Source organism: Bacillus rossius (assembly GCF_032445375.1).
Source record: "Bacillus rossius redtenbacheri isolate Brsri chromosome 4 unlocalized genomic scaffold, Brsri_v3 Brsri_v3_scf4_2, whole genome shotgun sequence".
Classification (NCBI taxonomy): Eukaryota; Metazoa; Arthropoda; class Insecta; order Phasmatodea; family Bacillidae; genus Bacillus; species Bacillus rossius.
The window spans coordinates 52411056-52434877 of NW_026962011.1; the positions used below are offsets into that span (position 1 = coordinate 52411056).

The following is a 23822-nucleotide window of genomic DNA, read 5'->3' on the forward strand; positions in this document are numbered from 1 at the left end:
TCTGGGAAGGATAAACATGTTATTAATTTAACTAAGTACTAAAAAAAATATGAAAATTATGTAACCTGGTAAGTGATGTTTTTATACATCTGTTATATTTCATTTGCAAAAGATATAACAAAGTTTGTTTAGTTTTTAAAAAAAAACAAATAAGAGTAATTTAAAATTAACGAGATTGTATATTTTATTGGCAGGTTAGTTTCCAAATCTAGTGTCCCACCCCTCGCTCGTCGCCGGAGGAGATGCTATTGATGCCCACAGGGAAAACCGAGGAAGCTCTTTTGCTTCTTGTCACATTACACAAGTTGCAGTTTCTGCTGCTTCTCAAATAAACTTCAAATAAGGTCGAGATAAAAATGAAACTAATTTTAATGTATAGTTTATTTTTGTTCATTGGCATGCCACTTCAAGGATATCAGTAACACAACTTATTTTTAAACTAATTAGTTGATGTTCGTTGAAAAATGATGACCATAAAAAATCTTTAATATACATGTATTGGGATTCAATTTATTTTAATATTGTGCAAATAAAAATTTCTGATGTCTTTTTATGTATTTTTTATTTATACTTATAAATTTATTTATTGAACAACCTCTTTCAAAACAAATTGTATGTAAATCTCATTCAGTAATCTTTAATAAATTATAATGACATAAGTAATAAAAAATTGATTTTAAATGATAAATTGAATATTTACTTACTTTGCAAAGTTAATTAATAAAATTTGCAAAGTAAAATGTTCTAAAACCCAGAAAATTAGAAAAAAAATGTCCTAGCGCTATCTTTTGGTGAAAATTAAAATGTACTTATTAACACAAACAAATTTATGAAAGTGTAGATGTGTGCACACAGCAAGTTTGGCCACCTGCAGAGTGCCGGCGTAAGACTCCTGGTAGGCTGCTTCCCGCTGAACGCTGGCATTCTGAAGGCAGGCGCTATCTTACAGCGTTACAGTCAGTCGGTGATGAGCATTATTTATTTATATATATATATAATATATTTGCATGGTTTCATAAAAAAATTATAATTTGAGGGTCTTCAATTTAGTTAACCTAATTAAATATATTTGATTTACTTAAAGCTGGCATTCCTCGGTTCTTGTAGTTCTTAACATATTGAGCCACAAGTGTTTCGGTGTTTCTTTTTGAAGTGATAACATCTTATAAATTGATGAACGCCAGCGTCACGTACGAAAAAGCATGACTCATTGTCACATTCTGCCCGAGCCGAGCGAGCAAGAACCGGCCAACCACAGTGCGAGAAAATCTTCTATAATGTAAAACAGGTTAAGGCGGGCTTTTTAACTAATTGTTCGTGATTATATTTAAACAAATTATTTAAATTAAAATTGCAAAAACTGTAAATAATATTTGAAAATTAAAAAGTACACAATTTTTTATCAAAGTTTTCTTATGACGTTATCACGTAAAATTATCGTCCGTAAACAGACTTTACAGACAACACCCCTTTTTTTAACTGTGAAAATGTGACTAAGGTTTTTTAAACAGTAATGCTCAAGTGTATTTCTCTTTCCATAGAACAACTTATTGCAGCTTATTTTAATATCATTGTACTGTATATTAAGTTTTCTTGGTTTCCCCATTAACACTATATTGACATTTGTTAAACCGGCACGGCCATAGTCCCAAACGTGCCACATTAGAGAGTCTTGCTGTAATTGAGAACTACCTTGCATGAATTTAATTAATATAATATAAGTATGTATGAGGTAGATTTGTTTTCCCTAAACTTTTCCAAGTTACATCCAAACCTGCTTTTTCATAGCATGTGATTTTATAGCTTCTCCTCATTAAAGATTATTGGTTAAAATTAATTTTGCTGTAGTGAAATTAAAAGCCAAATGTGAATAGTATTTATTTAAGTCATTTTATTCCACAAAATACAAAATTATGCTACGCACTACTCTTATTACACAACTTTATAATTTTTGAGGCGGCGTAGATTGAGCAATTTATGTACACTAAACATGACGCGTGTTGCCACGTTCGTGTCAGCAGAAAATTAATCATGTTACCATAGGCTAGGTTTGTAAGTAATACTTCACAGCTTTTATATTTGTGTTAAACATTACTATACAGTTTTATTAAAGAGTGTTTTGGTGTATTTCAAGTTCAAATACATACCTAGTTGACAAGACACCTTAATATCTTGATTTTCAGGGTTAAAGTAATTTATTCCAGTTTCAAAAGTATTATATTTGAGTTAATTCTTAAGTTTACATATCAGTCTATTTTTTTTTCTGTACCAGAAATACCTTCCTGCTAGTAAGCCATGGTTTGTTCAATATGTACTATATTATCAAGCATTTGCTCGACCTATGGTACTCCTGGGAGCCAACAGACAAAATGACAATCGCAGTCTTAAGTTCAAAGAATCTTTCTCAGTTCCAATATTTTTTTCTATTCTGTCTAGTATTGTACCTGCCAGATGACATACATGATTGAAAGAGACTTATTCTAGTGGACTGTTAGCACTATTCAAGCGAGTTGATTGAAATAAAATTAACGAGATATGATGATGCCTTTACCCACTTATAAGAAACCTTTTTTCAGTAGCATGAAACACTTTATTGCTATTAAAAATGCTTAAAATTCTTATCTAAATAATGATAATTAAAGTTAAAATAATTAAGTAAAAAGTTCTAGTCTGTCCTATGAATGAGTTTACTTTTTTGACAGATTCATGTTAGGCACCAAGCTATCATTTAATACAAAATTATTCCTTTCGCTTTTTTTTTTGCTCAGAAATAATGGAAGAATATTCAACTGTCAAACTAAATATTTTGATTAAGTTAGGGTATGTCAGAAAACTACACACTTGTGAATATATGCAATGAAATGATTTTCATTGTAAGTCACATTGAAGGTTGGCATAACTGTTAGTACTGAATTTATACTGGCCCCTTTTTACATTTAGTGTGGTGTGTCAACTCAGTAATAATTTTCTCTCAATTTTTCTCCTAAGCGTGGATTTATATAACTGACAGAGTTAAATGAAGAGCCAATTTTAAGGGGGTGCCATTTTGGTCAAAGAACTAAGCATACATTGAGGTAATGGATCTTTATTGGTATAAAACTGTGTAAGGCAACAAGTAAATTTTTTCAGAGTATTTTTGCAAAAGATACCAGTAGGACTAAAACTGATTTGGCATTCAGTTTCAAACAAAAAAAATTGATGCTGGTAATTCAGCCTTTCCATTTGGTACCTATCTTGTTTTCTTAGATGTAGCAGCTCTGGTTTCCTCATCTACAAGTTGTCATTTGATAAAACTGGTGCAGAAACTTAAAAGTATATTTATTCTTTTAGACATAGGTTTGTTCTTTTGTTTGTATGAACATAACTTTATCTATAATAGTGTGGTACAAATAACTTACAAAAATGTGAATGTGGTGAATAAACTACCAATCAAAATAACATGACAGTTTTTGCCAGGTAGTTTCAGAGTAATTTCTAAAGTGCATAATACTTCAGAGACTATTAACATCAAGTCAAATGTGGAATTCCAATTGATTCAAGTCTCATCTTCATTGGCAGAGATCACCTGTAATCAAAAAAATTTCATAATAGTCATAAATCATAAACAATTAGATAAAAACTTAAATGAGAAAATTGAACAGAGGAAGTGATGTATACTACAAAATTGAACACCAATTCAGTACTGAAAAAGATTAAAGTCAGGTATAATCATGGATGCTCCATTTTTAAGGCCTTTCTGTACATAACATAAAACCTACCTTTACCTGTAGTCAATATACATTACTTGCAACATAGGCGTAAAATGTAAAAATGGGCTTTTAAAAGTGGGAAAAATAAACAATTTACAATATGTACCTGACTTTTAAAACAAAGTGTTGATAGATAATTGGGTAATACCACAGAGCAGCAGCTTCTGGGAAATAAGGACTAATAAAAACTAATAGAAGGTTGGTTAATTTAGGTCAGCTGCATTAATAAAAATTCACTGATAAAAATTAAGATTTTATTTGTTGTTCATTTAACTGATATTACCTAATTATTGTTATTATCTAACTGTGTGTTATGTTTGTACAGCTTTATAGATTTTAATTAAAACATTTTTATGGAAATACTGTAATCACTGTTTGTCATGAAGAAACCACAAAACTAATGCTTTCCTCAAAATTCTTTGTGCTGTATATTTATTTTTATTTTGGTTGGTTTTTCTGTGTGTTTGTATATTCTTGTCCATTTTTGTGGTTTCTCTGTGACGTACAGTGGAAACCAAATGATGTTAAGTCCATAAAAATGTTTTAACTCAATTTTCTCCATTGCAAGAATGAATCGCTGAAAGAACAGTCTCTACTGAAGACAAACCTGTGCTAGAGCTGATCCAGCGAATGCCGCAGCCACTCCGAGGGCAAACACCACGAAGTACGAGATGCAGCTCAGGTTGACTCCGCGTCTGTGTTTCAGCAAGAACTTGAGGAACGAAGTCTTGCCCTCAGAATACGGGGGGTAGCGGGATCTGGCAGACAAACGGGAAAAGTAGTTATTGGTTGAGAAAACAGGGGTTTGACAAACAGGGAAAAATCTGGAAAACTCAGGAAATTGAAAAGATTTCTTCAAAAAACTGAAAAACTAAGGGAAATTGATAATATCTAAGTTACAAGATGGTATTACATATTAGTAATTTTTCATAATACTATGTAGTATCCTATTCTTAAAATCAGTCTGTATTTTAATTTAAATTTTTTTGCCAATGCATACTAATAAATTTATTAAACATAAGGATTAGACCTACAAACTTTGTTGTATTCTCTTATTAAAGTTTTAAAAATATATTTGCTTTGAAAATTCAAGCTGAATTTAAGGTCAAACATGAAGAGAGTTTAAATAATAATTTTAAATGCTAGTTTGAAAACATACGCAGAAAGCTTTTCTCCTATCCTGTTGTAGTTCTTGACAAAGACGCTCCTCTTGTGTGAAAATGTTTCGAAACTGTGCCTGCCGTGGTATGCTCCCATTCCGCTGTAACCGACGCCTCCAAACGGCAGGCTGGACACTGCAATGCAACAAATCATACGTTCACTCATACATATTTACACAGAATATGAATCCCTTCGCATAACACCCCTGGATTTTTATTTCTGTGCAGGGGGGCAGTGGGGTGGTGGATAGAACCTCTTTGCCTTCTGTTTGCTTTCATTATATTTCCTTTTTTCTGGTGGGAATGATAGATTTTTAGGATTTATGGTTTGGGGGAGGGGGGGTTAAATACCCATCTCCCCTACCTGCGTATGGCCCTGCCCCTATGTTACAGAGTTCATACACCACCTTAATATCCTTAAAAACTCCTTAGTAAAGATTCATGAAAATAGTCTCTTGAATAAAGTCAATTAATAGAATAAATGGATGCAATTACTGGATGTGTTTTTTTTTTGTTTCTGACTTGGCAGCAAACAACGCTTTATCCACGTGCACTACAAGAGGAAAATTTCGGGCCACATGATTATATATTATGTATTAAAAATGTAAAATCATTATTTTGTATTTTGTATCTTACCTTTTAAATGAAATGTAATTGTAATTAGTAATCAAATTAAATTTTAGGACTAAAAATTTCAGATGGACACTATGCTTGAGTTAGATATATTTTCCAGAGATAATATGGACAATAGGAACTTATCTGTAAGAACTGAAACTGACCAAGAAAATTATTTTTTATGCACTAACTTTTTAAAATTGTAATTTTCTTGAGGGATTTTGTGATATTACAAATATTTTTCTATCTCTTGATAATGGTGACGGCAATGAAGTAAAAAAATTCCTTAATTTTTGACTGCATGTCAGGGTACGAACCAAGTGTGTTAAATATGAAAATCTTATTAAATTGACAAAGTATGGAAGATGATATCTTACAAAAAATAATATGTGAAATATTTTCATGAGCTAGAGCCTAAATCTTTTTCGACCCTTGTCTGTTTGAGGATTTCATTGATTCAGTGTTGGTTAAAAAGTAACCGGCCAAGGCTGGAAGTAAGGAACCTTCACAGCATTTGCATTTGAACTGCAACAAACCTACTAGTATTGCAGATGAAAATTCATCTCTTTCCGCATTTAGTTTTCGCGCGTGGAGAATGCAGTTGCTTTACAAAAAAGACAATCATAATTAACACCCATCACTGCCGTGATGCATGTGGTAAATATGTTGTCTCATAAGATTTACAGTATCAATGTGTTACTTGTTATAGTACCAAGTCAGACTGTACGGATTGATGTGAATATTATCGTAACGAATAATATAAGAGCAGTTGTGTAAGGGCTCTAAATTGTTTTGTGTCAACCTGATTAAAAAAAACATGCATAATCAATTATTAAAGATTTTTATCATTTACACACCTGCAGAGTGAGAATGTAAATACATAGGTACTAATAATACATATAAGGTGTGTATTGTTCAATTACCCAGACAATGCAATTGTGATAAAATATTCTATTTGACTAACAGGGGATATTCAAACTGTCAGTTTTCAGACTTGAGTATGAAAAGGTGATCAGAAGTTACATACTCCAAACTTTAGTTATGTTCTTTGTGAGAGAAAACGTGACAACTTGAATTAAGTATAAATTTATTTCGCCATGTTTTTTCTTAATGAATTCACACGCTGACTTACTCACCACACATCTGCAGCAGTGTTTCGTTTATGCACACCGACCCACTTCTCGTCTTGGATACAATCATCTCCTGCACTGTCCGGTCTTTTGAGAAGATGTGTAGTGTCAGTGGGTGCTCCCTGTGAAACAATCACATTGTGAAAGTTTAATTTGCTGGCCTTTATCTGTCATTACACAATTTTTTTGACGAGATTTAAAAATCACCCTTGAATGTGACACAATCCCGTTGTTAACGGTAGCATGAAGTCATGGGTTGCGTGCAACCATAAACAATTTTGCTGTTACTTAACTGGAGACATCAGAACAGGGGGGAAGAGGGTTTGGACGGAACAGCAAGTATCATTGCCCTTGTACTTGTATTGATCTGTGTATTAGGGCAGTTCCTCTAAAATAGGTTTTATAAAAGTTAGTCTATTAAAAATTTGAACATTAAGATCAGCGAATGTTAAGTTCACTGTGTGCTGCTCACAGATAAAGTTTAGCTATTAGTTATCATGTTGGTTATTGTCATTACTATTATATGTAGAATATTCCTGTAAATTTATTACAATAGCTTTTTTTTTTTTTTCATTTTGAGTTTTGTCACAATATATTTACCAAGCATAGTTGTAAAATTTCACACAAGTTACAATAATTACGAACACTTAGGTGACTTATTATCGCTATTAGATATGAACCACTCTATAAATATCTGACAAGAAAATTTGTGACCACACATAAAATGTGATAGCACTTTTTTGATAAATTTGACTGGAAAAGTAATGACAAGAAAATGTAATAACCAACACATGTGCGAGACCAAGATTGTTTTTAGTTGTATTTTCGGAAAGCTAGACTTTGGTGGGAACTGTGAAGGTGTGAACAATAATGTTCTGTCAGTAGTTACGTACAAATATTGTATGTTGTGCTGTATGCAACATGGTTTAGTTGTAAGGTACGGCCTAGTTAGATCAATTTCTTGCCCCCTAAAATAGTTATTTTGTTAACTGAATCAAAATTATTAAAACTGTTTTCAGAAAGTCAGTTTATATATATATTTAAGCATTGCTCGTTTTTACATACAGATATATATATTAGGTCAACAGATTTGTAATCATTGGTACTGTAAAAGTTCACAATTTATTGTAAATAATGTCTTAAAAAATATATTAATCCTAAACCCATAGTAGTAATTAGCATGAAATTTTTACTACTAAATACCTAGTTTTGTAAAATTTAAATTAATAAAAAACTAAATGAAGACACTGAACTTCATACAGTACTTTCTAAATTGAAGATACTATAATCTTCTTGCATACATAGAGCGCTGTATTCGAAAAGTTGTAGTGACTTACCGGCTATTTATGAAGTCGATGGCTTCAAAAACACTGTCCACGATGATAATGGGGATGATGGGCCCAAATATTTCTTCCTGCATCACAGGATCCGAAGGCTTCACGTTTACGAGAACTGTTGGACCAATGAACCTCACAGAGGCATCCGTCTCACCCCCAACTGCTACTGAAGCATTCTCTAGTAGTTTCGTTAACCTCCTGCAATATCATGGAAACAAACAGGTCATAAATTAAGGTGGTGGTGATATATCACAATTATTCAACTAAACATCTAGAGAGACAGTTTGAAATCATCATTTTACTAAAACTTAATACAAGCGGTAAGTCTTCATATAGTGACAGTGTTCCATATTTTTACACAGCACTTGTGTAATTTACTATAATCAAACTTGTATATATCATGTTCGCAATTGTCACACGATCAGGATGTAGGATAATCTAAACTTTGATGACAGAAATGTGTAGTCTTTTGCTATTTTACTGTTATTTTCACAATAAACATTTAACTATTAGAATGGTGTAAATTTATAATTTTCAGGGCTCTATGACATCCTTTAAAGTCCTTTATTTCCCAGTGTATTTTCAAGGCCTTGAAAAGTCTTTATATTGATACTATTTGCCTTGTTAAGTCTTTGCATTTTAACATGCGGGAAAATAGAATAGTTCTAAATAATATTGAATTGTTTGAGTTTACATTTGTGATTTTAGGTATTTTTGCCTTGAATTGGGGTCAGGGTTCTTATTACAGACATATGCATAAGGAGTTAAGTACATACGGTAGTAGTTACTGAAGAGTTCTTAGCATGTACAAAGCCAGGATTGTCTATTATATATTGGCTCCATAACAGTTTTTTTTTATATAATTATATTTGCCTGTGTCAGTGTTGTGAATGTGATACTAACCCAATAGCGTTACAAGGATGATGGAGTCAAGGCTAGCCAACTTGTCTAGCACGCCACCTGGTGGGATTTCTAGAGAACTCCCCACTCTTCCTTGAGCGAGTACAACATACTTACAAGGGCTCCCCATTAGTGGGCTGCTTTCTGACGACCAACGTTTAAACCCAACCTCTCACAGCACCTTCCGAGGGAGTTCGGGCATCTCTCCGTCTCTCCCGAGGGTTCGGCAGTTCCCCAACGCACTGTCCCGGGAAGTGGTGGAACTAGGACACCGTTGTTCTCGCAGCTTCCGAATGTTGAATCAGGGGTTTGAAGGGCTAGGAGACCTCTCCCAGGACAGGACTTGGCAGGTGAATAAGGCGACGACACTGTTCTACATCAGGTGCGATACTGGCGACTCTTCTGGGAGCGAAGTGAAGAGGGCGAGTGACCGATGGTGGGCGACGAGCAATGGGCTTTTGTTTGAAGATCAGAGCATCAGGGACTGTGTCACGCCGTGGCTGATGAGTGAGTAGCGTGGATTTGTGTGAAGTATTGTGTTGGGGCCGATATACGTGGCAACAGACAAACATCACAGATTTATTAATGAGCCGAGCTCCAGTGGGGAGAGTAAAGTGAACTTATGAAAGTGATTAATTTATGCACAGTCATGTAAATTGTTGTAGTTTAGGAAAACGGGTACAACGTAGCTAACACATACACTCTATAATTAAATTAGGCTATCCTTTCCCAATCTGAAATCACACACTCGCAACAATACCTCCTCGAAAGCACAACCGGGATGTGTTTAGGGGACAGACGGTGCGGAGGAAGTGCGGTCACCAGTAGTGCTTGTCGGAGACGACGCGGCCGTAGTCCGGGGAGCCGATGGCCCCCTTGCCGTACCAGTCCCTGAGCAGGGCCTTGGCCCTCGCCACGAACTCCGCCTGCACCTGCTTGGAGCAGAGCAGGTAGTCTGGCGCGACGCACGTCTGGCCCGCGTTCACGCACTTGCCCCACAGCAGGCGCCGTGCCGCCACGTCCAGGTCTGCCGTGCTGTCCAGGAACACGGGGCTGCGCACACGACACGGCTGCTAGGCCACGCAGGCGGGAGGCGAACAAAACAACCTTATTTTCATCACTTAACATGGGGAAACGCTGTTCGAAAATTTTACAAAAAGATTTTGTCAGTATTGTATTATAAACGGGTAAAAAAATTATTTCCATAAAATATTTAAGAAGCATACAAAAGTTTGTACATAAAACACTAATATTTTTTTCCCTTAATTAAGCAGAGTCAAAAAACTACATTACTTCAGTATTAGAAAACTAATACAAGCATAAAACTAAATATTAAAAAAAATATTTCTCTCTGTATCCAATACACTATCATGTTTTATGTGAACCTACTGGCAACTTACATTATTACTTCATAAACAATGACATTTAGCAAAAGAAAGAACATGTGAATTATCATTAGATGCAACACTTTGTGCTAGGCACAGATAATTGATAGTATTTTATACTGTCTCAATTTTTCATAATTTTTTTTTTACTCTCGCCAAATGTCTTTGCTATTATCAACATATTTAGTTATTTTATTGACAAATACGCTTGCGATTGGGCTTTCACCCATTTTTATTTTTAATTGTTAATCTCTAATGGCCTTGAAGTATGTAAATATATTTACATACCTGTTGAATCTGGTGTTCAGATATCAAAGACATATTGATATTACATATCTGTAGCAACTAGCAAAGCATAGTGTTTGAACACACCATTAGTTACATTTAATGAAGGACTCTTATCAAACTAAGTGATGCCAATTCTAACCCATGTAGGTATCCACAGGACTCGCAAGTTGCTCACCTTTTCCCCCCCAACTCGAGTGTGGTCGGGACGAGGTGCTGGTTGGCTGCCCTGTGGACTATCCTGCCGACCTCCGTGGAGCCCGTGTAGAAGATGTAGTCGAAGCGTTCCCTCAGCAGCTCCGTGGTCTCCGGGACGCCTCCGGTAACCACGTGGTAGCAGGTCTCCAGTCACCAGGGAAAACACACCCCCTCTCACTCAGCAGCAGGTTCTGAGCATATTCTTATTGGTTGTGTCTCACACAAATTAAAACTTAATGTCCTCCAGGGGCGTAGCCAGGGGGGGTTTTAAGGGTTCAACCCCCCCCCCCCCCCCCCAGCACCAAATCTTTAGTTAATTTCTTATTCATCACTCAAATTTCATATTAAAATTAATAAAATTGTTACCATTACAATATTTAAATTTAAGTACCGAAAACTGCTAAAATAGCACTATTTTACACCTTAAAATCCAAATTTTCCCGGGGGAGGACCACCGGACCCCCCGCTCTAATACGGGAGGGGGGGGGGCATGCTTCTTAACACCCCCCATACACAAATCCTGGCTACGCCACTGATGTCCTCTGAATCAGAATCTTCCATTAGTTGCAGGCCAAATAGTCAGCAAGAACTAGGGATTTTTTTTTTGTTGGTAAAAGTGGTTTGGAGTTGGTTATAAGCTTTGCGACGTGGATGCTCGATGCTATGGTTGGCAACGTGTGAGAAGACACGCGGGCCCGGGCGTACTGTCACCCACGTGAGAACGAGACACTAAACAGCTCGCACCACCTCTCAGGTCTGGCCTGTTCCGAGCATCTAGGATGCTGTTAGATGTTAATTAAAACAGATCACGTGTTAATTATCTCTAGGGAGTAAGGCATGTGGGGCATATGAAGAGCCCTCATATTCTCTTTTAACTAACATCTAATAGCATGCCTTGTTCTCAGACTAGACAAACAGGGGTTTCGAGTTACGTCACATGGTTGACGTCATGAGTGGAGACAGTCTCTGCCAAATCCACGCAACCATTCGTAGTAGCGCCGACACCATATGTTGCAAAACCTCTAACCCCCAACCACATCATAATCAAGACTTTTAATCTTAAATATTTAAAAGAGGACTTTACTCTCATGTACTTTGTAGAAGCAACATGCAAGTATTCATGAAGATATAATATTGTGTATTTTCAATATGGAAATCGGGTTTTAATGCCATATTATCCCACATGTTGCCATATATGCATAAAATCGCTATTGCCATTCCACTTCAGCATCAATTGAATTTTCACTTAAGATATGAAACCAAGTTGTATGAGTAAACAGATCTGTAATTGTTATCTATGAAGACAAACAAGACTATTGTGGTTAAACAAGCTGTATTTTCCAGAGGCTGTGAGATAAGCAGTAGTTCACAAAAGTAGGAGGAGGTTTAACCTTGTGGATCCTGCTACCTTGATGAGTAAACAACAGGAACTTACAGGAAGTTAAGGAAGCTGATTAAACCTTCAACCAGGTGTAAGTATGCCTACATACATTCAAGTCTCCTCTTGTATAGGAGTAAAAGGCAAGAAATGTATTGTATTTTGGTTTTTAAAATTGCAACACAGATGCAAATAAACACTAAGAAATTAATTTACAAACATAATTAGATTACACAATTATGGATGTGAGAAAATGTAGTTTTCAGATTACCCATACATTTAAAGTAAATATGTACTCTTATAGTATTCTTAAAGTTTTAGTTTTCACCTTGAAACTGAACATAGGGTTGCTGTACTTAGCTTGGAGCCATGAGGAATCCAACCTGAATTTAACTGAAAACTTTGATGCATAGGTGCTTTTCACTTACACACTCAAATATGATTTTATACCCATGGAAGTAGAGATTTGGGGTGTTTGTAGTGATTACCAAAGTAACACGGCAGCAGCGGCAAGAAAAATACACGCCGTAGTTGGACAGTTTCTAAATTTATGCCTGGGCATACCACATTTCAAAACACTTGGAACAACCTATGGCAAAAATCTAAACTTCTATCAAGCCACTAAAGACTGTCTGTCAACCCAAAAAAAAATTATTCACCTTAAACCATTACCCATTTAAAAGTTTAACGTGACAATAAACTTAAATAAACATGTCACAGTTTTAGCTATTTTACTGTGTCAAGCACACCCTAGTAGACCATAACTATTTAAAGCAAGCCTTAGTTGTGTTGTATCGTAAAAGTAATGAAGTAAATATTAAAAAGGTATTTTGTAAATAGGCCCACTGGCCAGGAGATAAGGCCTCACGTGACGGTACTCCAGAATAAACAGCAGAGGGTTCTTGAGTACCAATGAAACACGCTTAATGGTACCGTACCACCTATTTGAGCACACACACGGTATGCAAAGCTTGAGTAAAAAAAAAAACCACTGGTTTCAGAAACTGCAAGATATCGGAATAGTGTCAGTTTACGGAAAGCTTTTAAGAATACGCTGAAGGTGGCTGGGTAGTCCTGTTTCAGTTCTTTGTTTTTAAATGGTATTTTTACGTGAGTGAAAATGGCTAAAATGTGTGTGTTCGGAATGTCTTTAGGCATGAAACACACTGCACATTTTAGTGAAAGTGTCGTGTAGGACGTGTGTGGTGGAGAGGTTGGTGGCCCTGCGGGGGTCGGCTGGATGGTGTTCGTGAGTGTGTTGATATCGGGTTCGGGAGTGGAAGGACGCAAGGAAGGTGTTGAACAGCGGGCGAGGCACTAACAGCATGTCAGGGAGGACACAATGAGGAGACAGTGCGCTCGGATGCGTTAAGCACGGCGAGCATCGCTCTCAAACAGGATGTTCCCAGGCGGGATGTAGCAGTTACCGGGTCCAGGTACTTGGGCACGAGCTTCGCCATGACCTCGGCCGAGTCAGGCGCCAGCTCCGACGGCTTCACCACCACCGTGTTGCCGGCGGCGATCGCTCCGGCGAGGGGCTGCAGGGAGATGAGGAAGGGGTAGTTCCACGTCCCCACCACGAGCACCGTGCCGTACGGAACCCTCAGTATCCTCACTTCGTCCAGGATGTTCACGGCACTCTTGCTTGGCTGCAGACATTCACACATTGCTATGGTCAGGTTGCAAGTAGTGCACACAAAGGTTTTTTTTTTTTTTTTTAATATATAGTGATTGGTTGAATCCAAATTTTCTTGAATCAAAATCTCAAATTTAAAACTCAAAGAGTACCTCAAGTACAGTGGCGTAGCCAGGATTTGTGTATGGGGGGTGTTAAGAAGCATGGCCCCCCCCTATTAAAGCGGGGGGTCCGGGGGTCCTCCCCCGGGAAAATTTGGATTTTAAGGTGTAAAATAGTGCTATTTTAGCAATTTTTTGGTACTTAAATTTAAATATTGTAATAGTAAAAATTTTATTAATTTTAATATGAAATTTGTTTGAGTGATGAATAAGAAATTAATTAAATATTTGGAGCTAAGGGGGGGGGGGGGGGGGGGTTTGAACCCCTAAAACCCCCCCCTGGCTACGCCCCTGCTCAAGTATACCCTTTGAATCTACGAAACCAGATCTCAAGGGTCAAAAATAAAACAATATACAAGAAATTAAAAATACTAACAATGATGTTGAAAACAATCAACCCATTAAAGGTTTTTTTTTTTTTTTTTAAAAACTAAGTTTTCAGAATCATTACATATTGTATTTTATTTATATATTACATGTTAAAAGTACAATATCTTGTGGAATGGTAACGGGATAGGTATGAGAAAAAAACTGAATTAGTAAACTTTAGAGGTTATCAGTGTTAAGGGCGTTCCGGTGTTACGTTTTGAACTAGTTATGTTAATAGTGGGCGCCACCACGTGGACCCGACTAGTGGCTCTTACTCAGGGCGTTGGCGTTACGTGGCCCGTGTGAGGCGAGATATTAGCCCTACTGAAACAAATGCAACTGTGTCCATTTCAAACTGCATCAGTACATGAGTGTCTAGGTATACCATTGTGTGTGTGTGCTTATAAAATTATGTTTCACGCATATGTTATTTTCTTTTTCTCACCTTTTCAGTTTTTGCCCAGTCCTTAAAATTGTATATTATGTGCAGTAGATCATTTTTTAATACCTCCAACTCTGTTGTGATTGCTTCTTGTCTCGGCTACAGGGGAGAAAAAAACTGTAAATAACATTGATCTATAAAACAATTTACACTGCAAAAATAAAATTTTCACAATTTCAGACAATCAACTTGAACTGTACCTTACAAAGGTCAGTGGCAAGTGCTGATAAAATCTGATCTTCATTTTCTTCATACATCTTCAGTAGCTGCCTGAGTTGCTTCTCCCTGAACTTGATTGATCTTGTTTTTCCACTGAGGAAGGCTTTCTTCGCCATCTTCACGACCTGATAACATGAAAAAGTTACGATCCTTAACGCAGGCTATGACCAAACGTCGAAACCGTAACCTACCACATAAGCAGAAACAAACCATTTTACACTATTAAGTAGCACTATGAGTTATTACATGTCATTCTCAATAGTACAGGTGGCATACCTAAAAACTAAAAAAAAATCTATCATTTCCACCAGCAAAATGAAATAATTTTAAAGCAAACAGCAAGGAAAGTGGAATCTATTTCTCTACCTTCCGAAATGAAATTCTAAAAAAAAAAAAAACTTTTAGATAATCCTATTTCAATTTAACAAAGCACTCCTATAGAGTGAAGTTGTGCAGTGGTAAGACACTATAATATAAGCTCACTGGACAAAAAAATTAGTCACCCTGGAGAAATCATTACAAGCATAATTTAATGACATGTAACTCTGCTTCTGAACTTGATAACACCTGGATTCGGTTAGGAAGTGAGTCCACAAGATTGTGCTGGTACGTTGCATCCAGGTAAACCACTCGCTGAGGATTTGAATAAATGAATGAATAAATGGGTTTAATGTGCTGCGAACATCAAGGTCACTAGAGGCGATGAGATGAGAATGGAGGATTTGACACAAACTGGAATATCCAGAGAAAGCCCACCGGCTCACAGCAACATCCGTCACATTTCCACTTGCGATAAAAGAACCCGCCGGTAAATCTAACTCTGATTGCTTTGGTGGGATATGCAGTGTCATCGAGAAAAATCAAGGGGTCTGGAGCAAATAATTTGTTTTATTCGACCCCCCCTTCCTATTAAAAACTTTCAAATCCCAGAATAAAAAATATCTAAAGAATGAAAAGTTATTGTGGCCATAAGTGTAAATGTGATCTGTGCAAATCGCATTACTTTTAAGGTTTTTTTAAATGATTTCTTTTAATGACTTGTAATTTTCATCCAATCAAGCTAACACCAGCATTAAAAAAAAACTTATTGTAGTCTGTGTAAATGTGAATGTTCGTTTATATTTCTCAAAGTTGAATTATTCTATTAGAAGCTTTAGTTCCGCTCAGTAGCACCTGGCTTTCTTTTTAGTCAGATAAAAAAAGGGGGGGGGGATGCAGGAACACCTACGGTCAGTCCCGAATTTATCCTAAGTTCGCTGCTTGCTCATGCAACTTCGTGGTCTGCGAGAATGTGTGTGTGTTCATGATTTTGTGAGAATTTTTAGTGCTTTGACCTAATCCAAACTAAATTTTGAATGCCAATCACCTGGACATGCAAAAACCTACTCTCCCGAAAATTTAAAAAAAAAAATAAACATATTTTGAAAAAAAAATTTTATGCAGCACCTGACGTTACAAAAATTAATCCATTAAAATCCGATTATGCGCCAAGTTTATTCGGGCGTCTGACCCTGGCTCAGTGAGCAGATAGCAGGTTTCCCTGGCAACGAGCGAGAGAGGCACTAGACACAGACAGGGAAGCCTTCTTTTCACAGACGAGAGAGCCAAACCCGAAGTTCATGGTTTTTTTCCCCGTATCTTTAATGTAGCTATCCTAACCAAATCAACCGTCCACAATGTTTTAAAGTATTTATAATGTAGCTAACCTAACCTAATTGACCATTAGTATCCTTTTATCAACACATTGACAATGAACAAAAAAAAAACCGAAGATGCACGATCGTACGCTTGGCTCTCTCGCCTGTGAAGAGAAGGCTTCCCACTAGTCACGTGGTGCGAGTGGGCGGGCGGCACGCAACACGCGCTGCTGCTCCAAGCAGTGTTGCCACACGAGGAGAAGACACCACAGTCGACCACAGTCGATATCGTCGCCGATTAGCATTTTGATTCACTGCGTTTTTGACGTGAATACGTCCTTAAAATTGCTTCCATAGTGGGAGGCAATTCAAAAAACGAATAACAAAATCGGGATATACAGTTTGGTGTTGCGGCCATAGGCGTGCCTACAGGGGGGGCCAGGTGGGCCATGGCCCCCCCCTAATGTAATCACTCAGATCGGCATTTTCTCTAATGCGTTCGTTAATATTCGTATATTCCTGGCACTGTGACACTCAAACTTTGTTTCAGTGTTGCAGCGTGCTGATTAACCATATTTTTAAACATTTTATCGTTCTGGAAATACAGCCGCCTTAGTTTATTTAAAACAAGAGGTCTCTTAAAATGGCCAAGCAAAAAAAATTTAAGAGGATTTTTTTAAGTTCTGTAGTCTGAATTGCTATGTTTGCATTCACTAAAAAGAAGTTCATTTCAAGGTAGATCTGGACCAAGCTATTGGAAAATTCGAGGGGGAAAATGTGTAAGTACCATTTAAACATTGTCTATGGGGAAAAAAAAACATATTTTCAAGATTTTTAAAATTATACGGATATAAATATTAACTAGTAAACATATCTAGTTGATACTGCACAAAAATATAAACACGCCAATGAGTGAATGTATTTAGGCTATTTAACATTCTAAATTCAGCTTCTGATTTAAAAATTTACCAGCCCCCCCCCCCCTCCCCCCCGTAATGGAAATGTCTTGGCACGCCTATGGTTGCGGCTACAAATCTTTATCATCTCCATCCAAAATTTAATTACACCACTGGATAGCTAAAGGATTAAAGAATTCGTTACGCTAAGTGAGGACTGCGGAGGGGCAAGCTGTTTCGAGATTTCCATTTAGTAGTATAACTTATGACTCGAAGAAGCTACGACGTTTGTTTGGGTTTCAATCGTCAGCCATAGTCAAAATCTATGGATTGCATATATAAAACATTAGTGTAAAAAAGTTACAGTGAGTATTAATTGGTGTTGAAATAAAAAAATATATATATAATTTCGGCCTATACGCGACTTCTTAGTGTTCAAACATGATTATAACATAAATAAAATAACGTATTTTATATAGCGTATTTTATATATTACCTACCTGTTACGTACACGTATTCACGTACAACACACGGTCGCGTCCATGTCACAGCCACACCCCCTTTTTTTTGACGTGATAACGTCTTACAAATCGATGAACGCCGGCTGCACGCACGAAAAAGCATGACTCATTGTCACGTTCCGCCTGAGCCGAGTGTGCAAGAACCGGCCAACCACCGTGCGAGAAAATCTTCTATAATATCAAACAGGTTAAGGCGAGCTTTTTAACTAATTGTTCGTGATTATATTTAAACAAATTATTTATATTAAATGTGCAAAAACTGTAAAAATATTTGAAAATTTAAAAGTATGCAATTTTTCATCAATGTTTTCTTACGACGTTATCACCTAAAATTATCTTCCGTAAACCGACTTTACAGACAAGCGCGCCCGCCCCCCCCCCCCCCTTTTTTATTAACTATATTCAATGTGTTTGGAGCTGATGACTAACTGTGGTTTATTTAATGGTTACAGAAGATGTTCCAACACACCTTCTTTCAGAAGCAATGCGTTCCGCCGCACGCATGTGTGTGTTGCGTCAACATAACTCCATAGGGTAAGGTATTGCGTTTACACCCTATGTTGATATCACCTTTTTTTAAACTCCAAATTACGTAATTCATCAGCTCCTTCCTTTATTCCACTTCGTCACAAATCACCTTGTTTAAAAAGTTGCATTTCGGATTTTATAAAAAACTACGTAAGTAAACATAATGTATTTAAAAAGCACATAAAAATTGTTTACACGTGCTGGAAACGTAGAGGCATAAATGCCAGTGAATAAACTTGAAGGTCCTGAAATGCTTTTGTTTATTGCTATAACCGTACACTACATCCTAGTGACGCGTAATATTCTACGTTGGCGATCGTGCGCATGGTACACAACACGCCTTACGAATGGTTTGCCGATGTGACATTCCACATAACAGGGATCCAGGTTACTTAATTGTATTAACTGAAACAATAAACAAACGGATCAAAGTTCATTCACATATCTACCTCTAGATTTTCTGATCCTGAATAACACGTAAACGTAGTTTTTGCGAGTATTTGAGATAAAATCTGTATAATAAAGTTAATTACTTAAATATATTAAAAACGTCTCGTATTTCAGTTGACAATTTTACGACTACACATTTATTTTTAAATCTTTAAAATAGTTTCAAATTCTATGTTGACTGACTGTTAAAAGATAAATGTAAATGCATTTTAACATATCAAAAGGGAAGAAAAGAAATTAACATAAATGATGAAAATGGAGTTATTTGTTGTAATGATTACAAAAGGTAGGTGTTTGTCAGGAGTTTATCCCGAGTGTTGAAGCTAGCTGGAGCGGTCTGCGGGGAACTAAACCAGGAGGTAGCACGGGCCGGTGCTAGTCTCACCTGCGACGAGTCAGCCATGATCTCCTCCCCCTGGTCCTCCTGCTGCCCTGGGAACAAGCACAGCGCATCGTGAGCCGCTCCACCCGGCTGGTCCGTGGAGGGGAAGCCTTCGTTTCACAGACGAGAGAGCCAAACGGCCGATCGTGCATCTTCGGTTCTTTTTTTTTTTGTTCATTGTAAATAAATATACAACTCATGATAACTAATGGTCAATTAGGTTAGGTTAGCTACATTATAAATACTTCCAAACATTGTGGACGGGTGATTTGGTTAGGATAGCTACATTAAAGATACTGTGAAATCATGTATACTGTTTTCCCCAAATAAATACACCTGTTGTGGTACGGAAAAAAAAAAGCGAGCATGAACTTCGGGGAACTTCGGGTGTGGCTCTCTCGTCTGTGAAATGAAGGCTTCCCTTCGCACAGGACAAGATGTTCGAGTGTCGAGCCGTGAATACGTGCATCCATCATGATCCAGGGAAGTTTCAGCTCGTCTTGGAAGAGAAATAATAAGAAATGGGTTCGGCAATGAAGAGCCTCCAATATGCTATTCAAAGAATTGAGGACCCAAAATAATATTTTTCAGCTGTGTGAATGTCCGAAGATTTTCAATTTCATATTAGAAAGGATACCCTGGTATTCTCATGGCCTATTCAATTTCAACTGCAGCTGCCCATATATTTTTTTTACATTTCACCAGCTCTTTTTTCCAATCTAAAAAAAGTGACAAATGTGAGTATGGTTTCGTCACTCCAACTGTGGCCACGATGCCGAAAAGTGATGTCTCTACGAAAAATGCAATCAGCTAATGAGCTCTACTAACACGTAGTCGTTCAAACCTTCCCAGGAAAGGGGTAGCTAGGGGGTGTGGGGGAAGCTACTTCATTGTACCGAGTCGAGCTCACTCGCCGGTTTACTAGACCACTCGTCCAAACAGTTGTGAAGGTGCGCACACCCGGAGACACTCGGTGTGTCGGTGTGAGTGCATCGCTGTAACACCATGTCTCACATAAATGTCTGTGTCGTGGTTGCCGCCGCGTGTACAGGACGTGTCGAGTGTCGATAAGTGTCGGTGTCTTCGTGTTAAATGTTCAATCAACCAAGCGCGGCGATAGCCCCTCCCGAGACCAATTTTATTGATTAGTGTATATTTATCTTTACTTCAATATTTAATTTCATATGTTAAACTTTTATCTCATCAAAACTTGCATGGAGCTACTTAGGTTCTGTATTTGAAACCTGTAATTTGTAAATAATGTTCCAAGGCCAATATCTGACCACTTTCATTTTTTGCAACTACGACCTTTCTTTGTGCGATAGCCCCTCCCGAAAAGTCAACCTGAAGCCGCCATTGCACTCAACAGGTTATTATAAGCTCCCAACTGTTTTATTCTTTATGTCCAGTTTCTCACCCATACTGTCCCACTTTTTTTTAACGCTTTTTAAATTATCAACTGAGCTACCATTGTGGTAGCACTGCGTATATCCATCATGACACACCTTCTAATGTCGATGTCGCACGTTTTCTGGTTCAATCGATACAATCGGACTGTTAATACTCTCCTGGACACTTGATGTCGACATAATAATTGCTTTTCGTGCAGACGCCAGTGACACTGGCGCCTTATGTTTACTAAATTACTTGCCTAGCGTAAACCAGCTATTACAATGGGTATGCATTTTCTAGCCACCTATGAGTTCCGAGTAGTCTCTCTGAGAACGGAACTTACATAGGATCTTGTGTGTTATGAAAACGGAACGTATTTACTTACGTGTGTATGTGTATTTATATATATACATATAAACAAACATGTATTCATATGTTGGTGCTATTTCGATCAGCAGCGAAGGTGTTGCCACCATGGAGGTCGCCGAACAAACACTCCGCGAACTAAACTCAAGCTTCGTTGTTTATTGACGTGTCAGAATAGCGACTCAATCCTTGACTTGGTTTACAAACACATCACGTGGACAGAAAACTATATACATATTAATATTACATTTCTCAGTTGGCAGCGGTGTCCTCATCGCATTTGTGGCGTTCAGTTTGCCACCAGTTGAGACTTCAGTAGTCACTACAGGCACCTGATCATAACTTAAAGGAGTGAGATCATATGCATTAAAAGTTAAGTTAAAATGCGAGCTTCGTCCATTGCGCAGGTTCAGAACTTACGGATATATGTTTACTTTAATATCCTCATTTCGCCTGAGGGCTTCGCATTAGCCTAATAGCACTATGCTTACACACTGTAATCATTCAATGTAATTCACATGTGTTATTTTTAACTACGTATTGGTAATCTATTTTTGTTCTAGTCTTTGAAACTGCTGAAAGTATATTTAAGCTGTTATATGTCATGTATCGAAATATTGGTACCTAAAGACTGCTTACTAGTTTCTGCTTATTTAACAAATCACATGAACACCTTTACCTGCAACACTAAATATAACATGATAATAGCAGATCATAACATGAACAAATAAATTATATTTCTCTCACATAAATGACCATTCTCTCACATAAATGACTAAAGTGTTTTCTTAACTGTTATATTTTATGAGTACATCAAAATAATTATGAGAAAATGCTCAAAATCTTTGTTTTTTTTTTTATCATTCAATTCATTGCAGAGTTATGATGTTGAGGCTTGCATTATTTTATTATTTTGGTCTGGCGCCAATTCTGCACACTTAACCTGTCCACTCAGCCGCTCGTGATTTTTCACAGATAACGTTAGAGATACATACGTTAATATTCTTTCGTGAGGTGAAATTGTCAGCTCACGCGACGTTCAAGGCAGGGGGAAGGTTGGATAATGAAACCCGGGTGTCCATTGGGTCAACAAACAGACATACCAGACACCGGACCACGTGGGCGGACGCCAGTTGTTATCACGCAACCGCGAAGTTGCACGAGCGAGGGTCGGCGGGACTCTGATCGGGGTTCAGTGAGCAGTAGCCTCTCCGCCCCCGCAACGGCTGAACGAGGCTGGGTGCTGCTATTGTCTGCGCCGGGCGCGTACAGCGGCTACCATCACGTGCGCCGCACCCTGGGCTTGTGATACCTACTGCTGCCGCATGCAGCCCTTGCCCGCCGGATGGACTGGCAACACTGCCCCCCCCCCCCCTCCACCGACATGACGTAGGCGACGCGCCTGGATGGGGACCGAGCGGCGACACTTCCATCCAGTTGAGAGATAATACACGTAAACGTTATCTCTGCCCGACTATTGCACTACCCTGAGCCAGGACTTGAAATGTATTTAAAAAAACGATCGTAGATGCGACGTTTCGGCATGCCTTGTTGCAGCCATCCTCAATGGCGCATGTGACAACGTTGGGCACATCATGTTCATGGACGTGGCATCAGCCCAGAGGCACTGACAAGTGATTCGTGATTGGCCACACGAAAATCTACGTTCTGAATTAAAACTTGTTTAGTTGCAATCCGTAAAAAAAAAAAAAACTTTTCGAAAATCTTCACACTTATGAAAAAATGATGAGTGAATTTTTACGACGCGCGCGTATCATGGCGAAATTTTCACAGTATGAAAAAAGTTCATAAACAAATAAAAATTAATGTGTTTTAATTCATATACTTTAGTGATTTATATTAAATACTGGCCCACATAATTAAAAAAAAAATTATTTGTTATGAATATGAGTGATTAAAATTGTGTTTATAAACTGAGCAATTCCACTGCACATGACTGATTTTAATGGCCATATACTGAGCCATAAATTAGTCATTTCAAACTGGTTAACAAATTGCATTGAAAGGGAGATGAGACATTCCTGACTACGCTCTTGAAACATATATAACCTATTGTCATAGTGTGTATATTGTTTTTTAAAATATTTAGGTGAATTTTTAGTGTTACCGTAGAAGTATAACTTCTAATGCGTGTACGTAAGTAAACACACCCCCTTTTTTTTGTACGTGTTACCATGGGAAGCTTACATTTCACAGACGAGAGAGCCACACCCGAAGTTCCCCGAAGTTCATTCCCGCTTTTTTTTTCCGTTTTATCTCATTGTATAAACCGGTGTGGCATTAAATTTGGCGGTCGATTAGGATAGGTTAGCTGCATTATAAATACTTTAAAACATTGTGGATGGTTGGTTATATTAGGTAAATATAGCTACATTAAAGATACTGTGAAATCATGTAAACGGTTTCCTAGCCCTGGATAGCTACATATTAAAAAGTTATTTGATAAGCAAACATAAAATTTTAATATGTAGCTATCTAGGGCTAGGAAACCGTTTACATGATTTCACAGTATCTTTAATGTAGTTATCCTAACCAAATCAACCGTCCACAATGTTTTAAAGTATTTATAATGTAGCTAACCTAACCTACAAAAAAAAATCCGAAGATGCACGATCGGGCGTTTGGCACTCTCGTCTGTGAAAAGAAGGCTTCCCTGTTACCATGT

At 37.4% G+C, this 23822-nt stretch overlaps 1 protein-coding gene across 4 annotated transcripts in view; it reads right to left on the reverse strand.

The window, feature by feature from the left end:
• Window positions 1-1871: 1871 nt before the first annotated feature.
• Window positions 1872-23822, reverse strand: part of LOC134542182 (aldehyde dehydrogenase, dimeric NADP-preferring-like) — a 38687-nt gene continuing 16736 nt past the window's right edge. For 2 of the 4 annotated variants that reach the window (XM_063386221.1, XM_063386220.1), the window contains exons 2-12: window positions 19382-19428; window positions 14946-15089; window positions 14749-14844; window positions 13565-13786; window positions 10740-10903; window positions 9714-9944; window positions 7992-8189; window positions 6661-6776; window positions 4909-5044; window positions 4357-4507; window positions 1872-3565 (exon numbers count right to left, since the gene is read on the reverse strand). In XM_063386221.1, the coding sequence (XP_063242291.1) occupies window positions 3536-3565; window positions 4357-4507; window positions 4909-5044; window positions 6661-6776; window positions 7992-8189; window positions 9714-9944; window positions 10740-10903; window positions 13565-13786; window positions 14749-14844; window positions 14946-15089; window positions 19382-19428 (1535 nt within the window). In that variant the 3' untranslated portion in view covers window positions 1872-3535. The remainder of the gene's footprint in view (window positions 3566-4356; window positions 4508-4908; window positions 5045-6660; window positions 6777-7991; window positions 8190-9713; window positions 9945-10739; window positions 10904-13564; window positions 13787-14748; window positions 14845-14945; window positions 15090-19381; window positions 19429-23822) is intronic. The other 2 variants (XM_063386223.1, XM_063386222.1) reach the window with 1 other exon arrangement.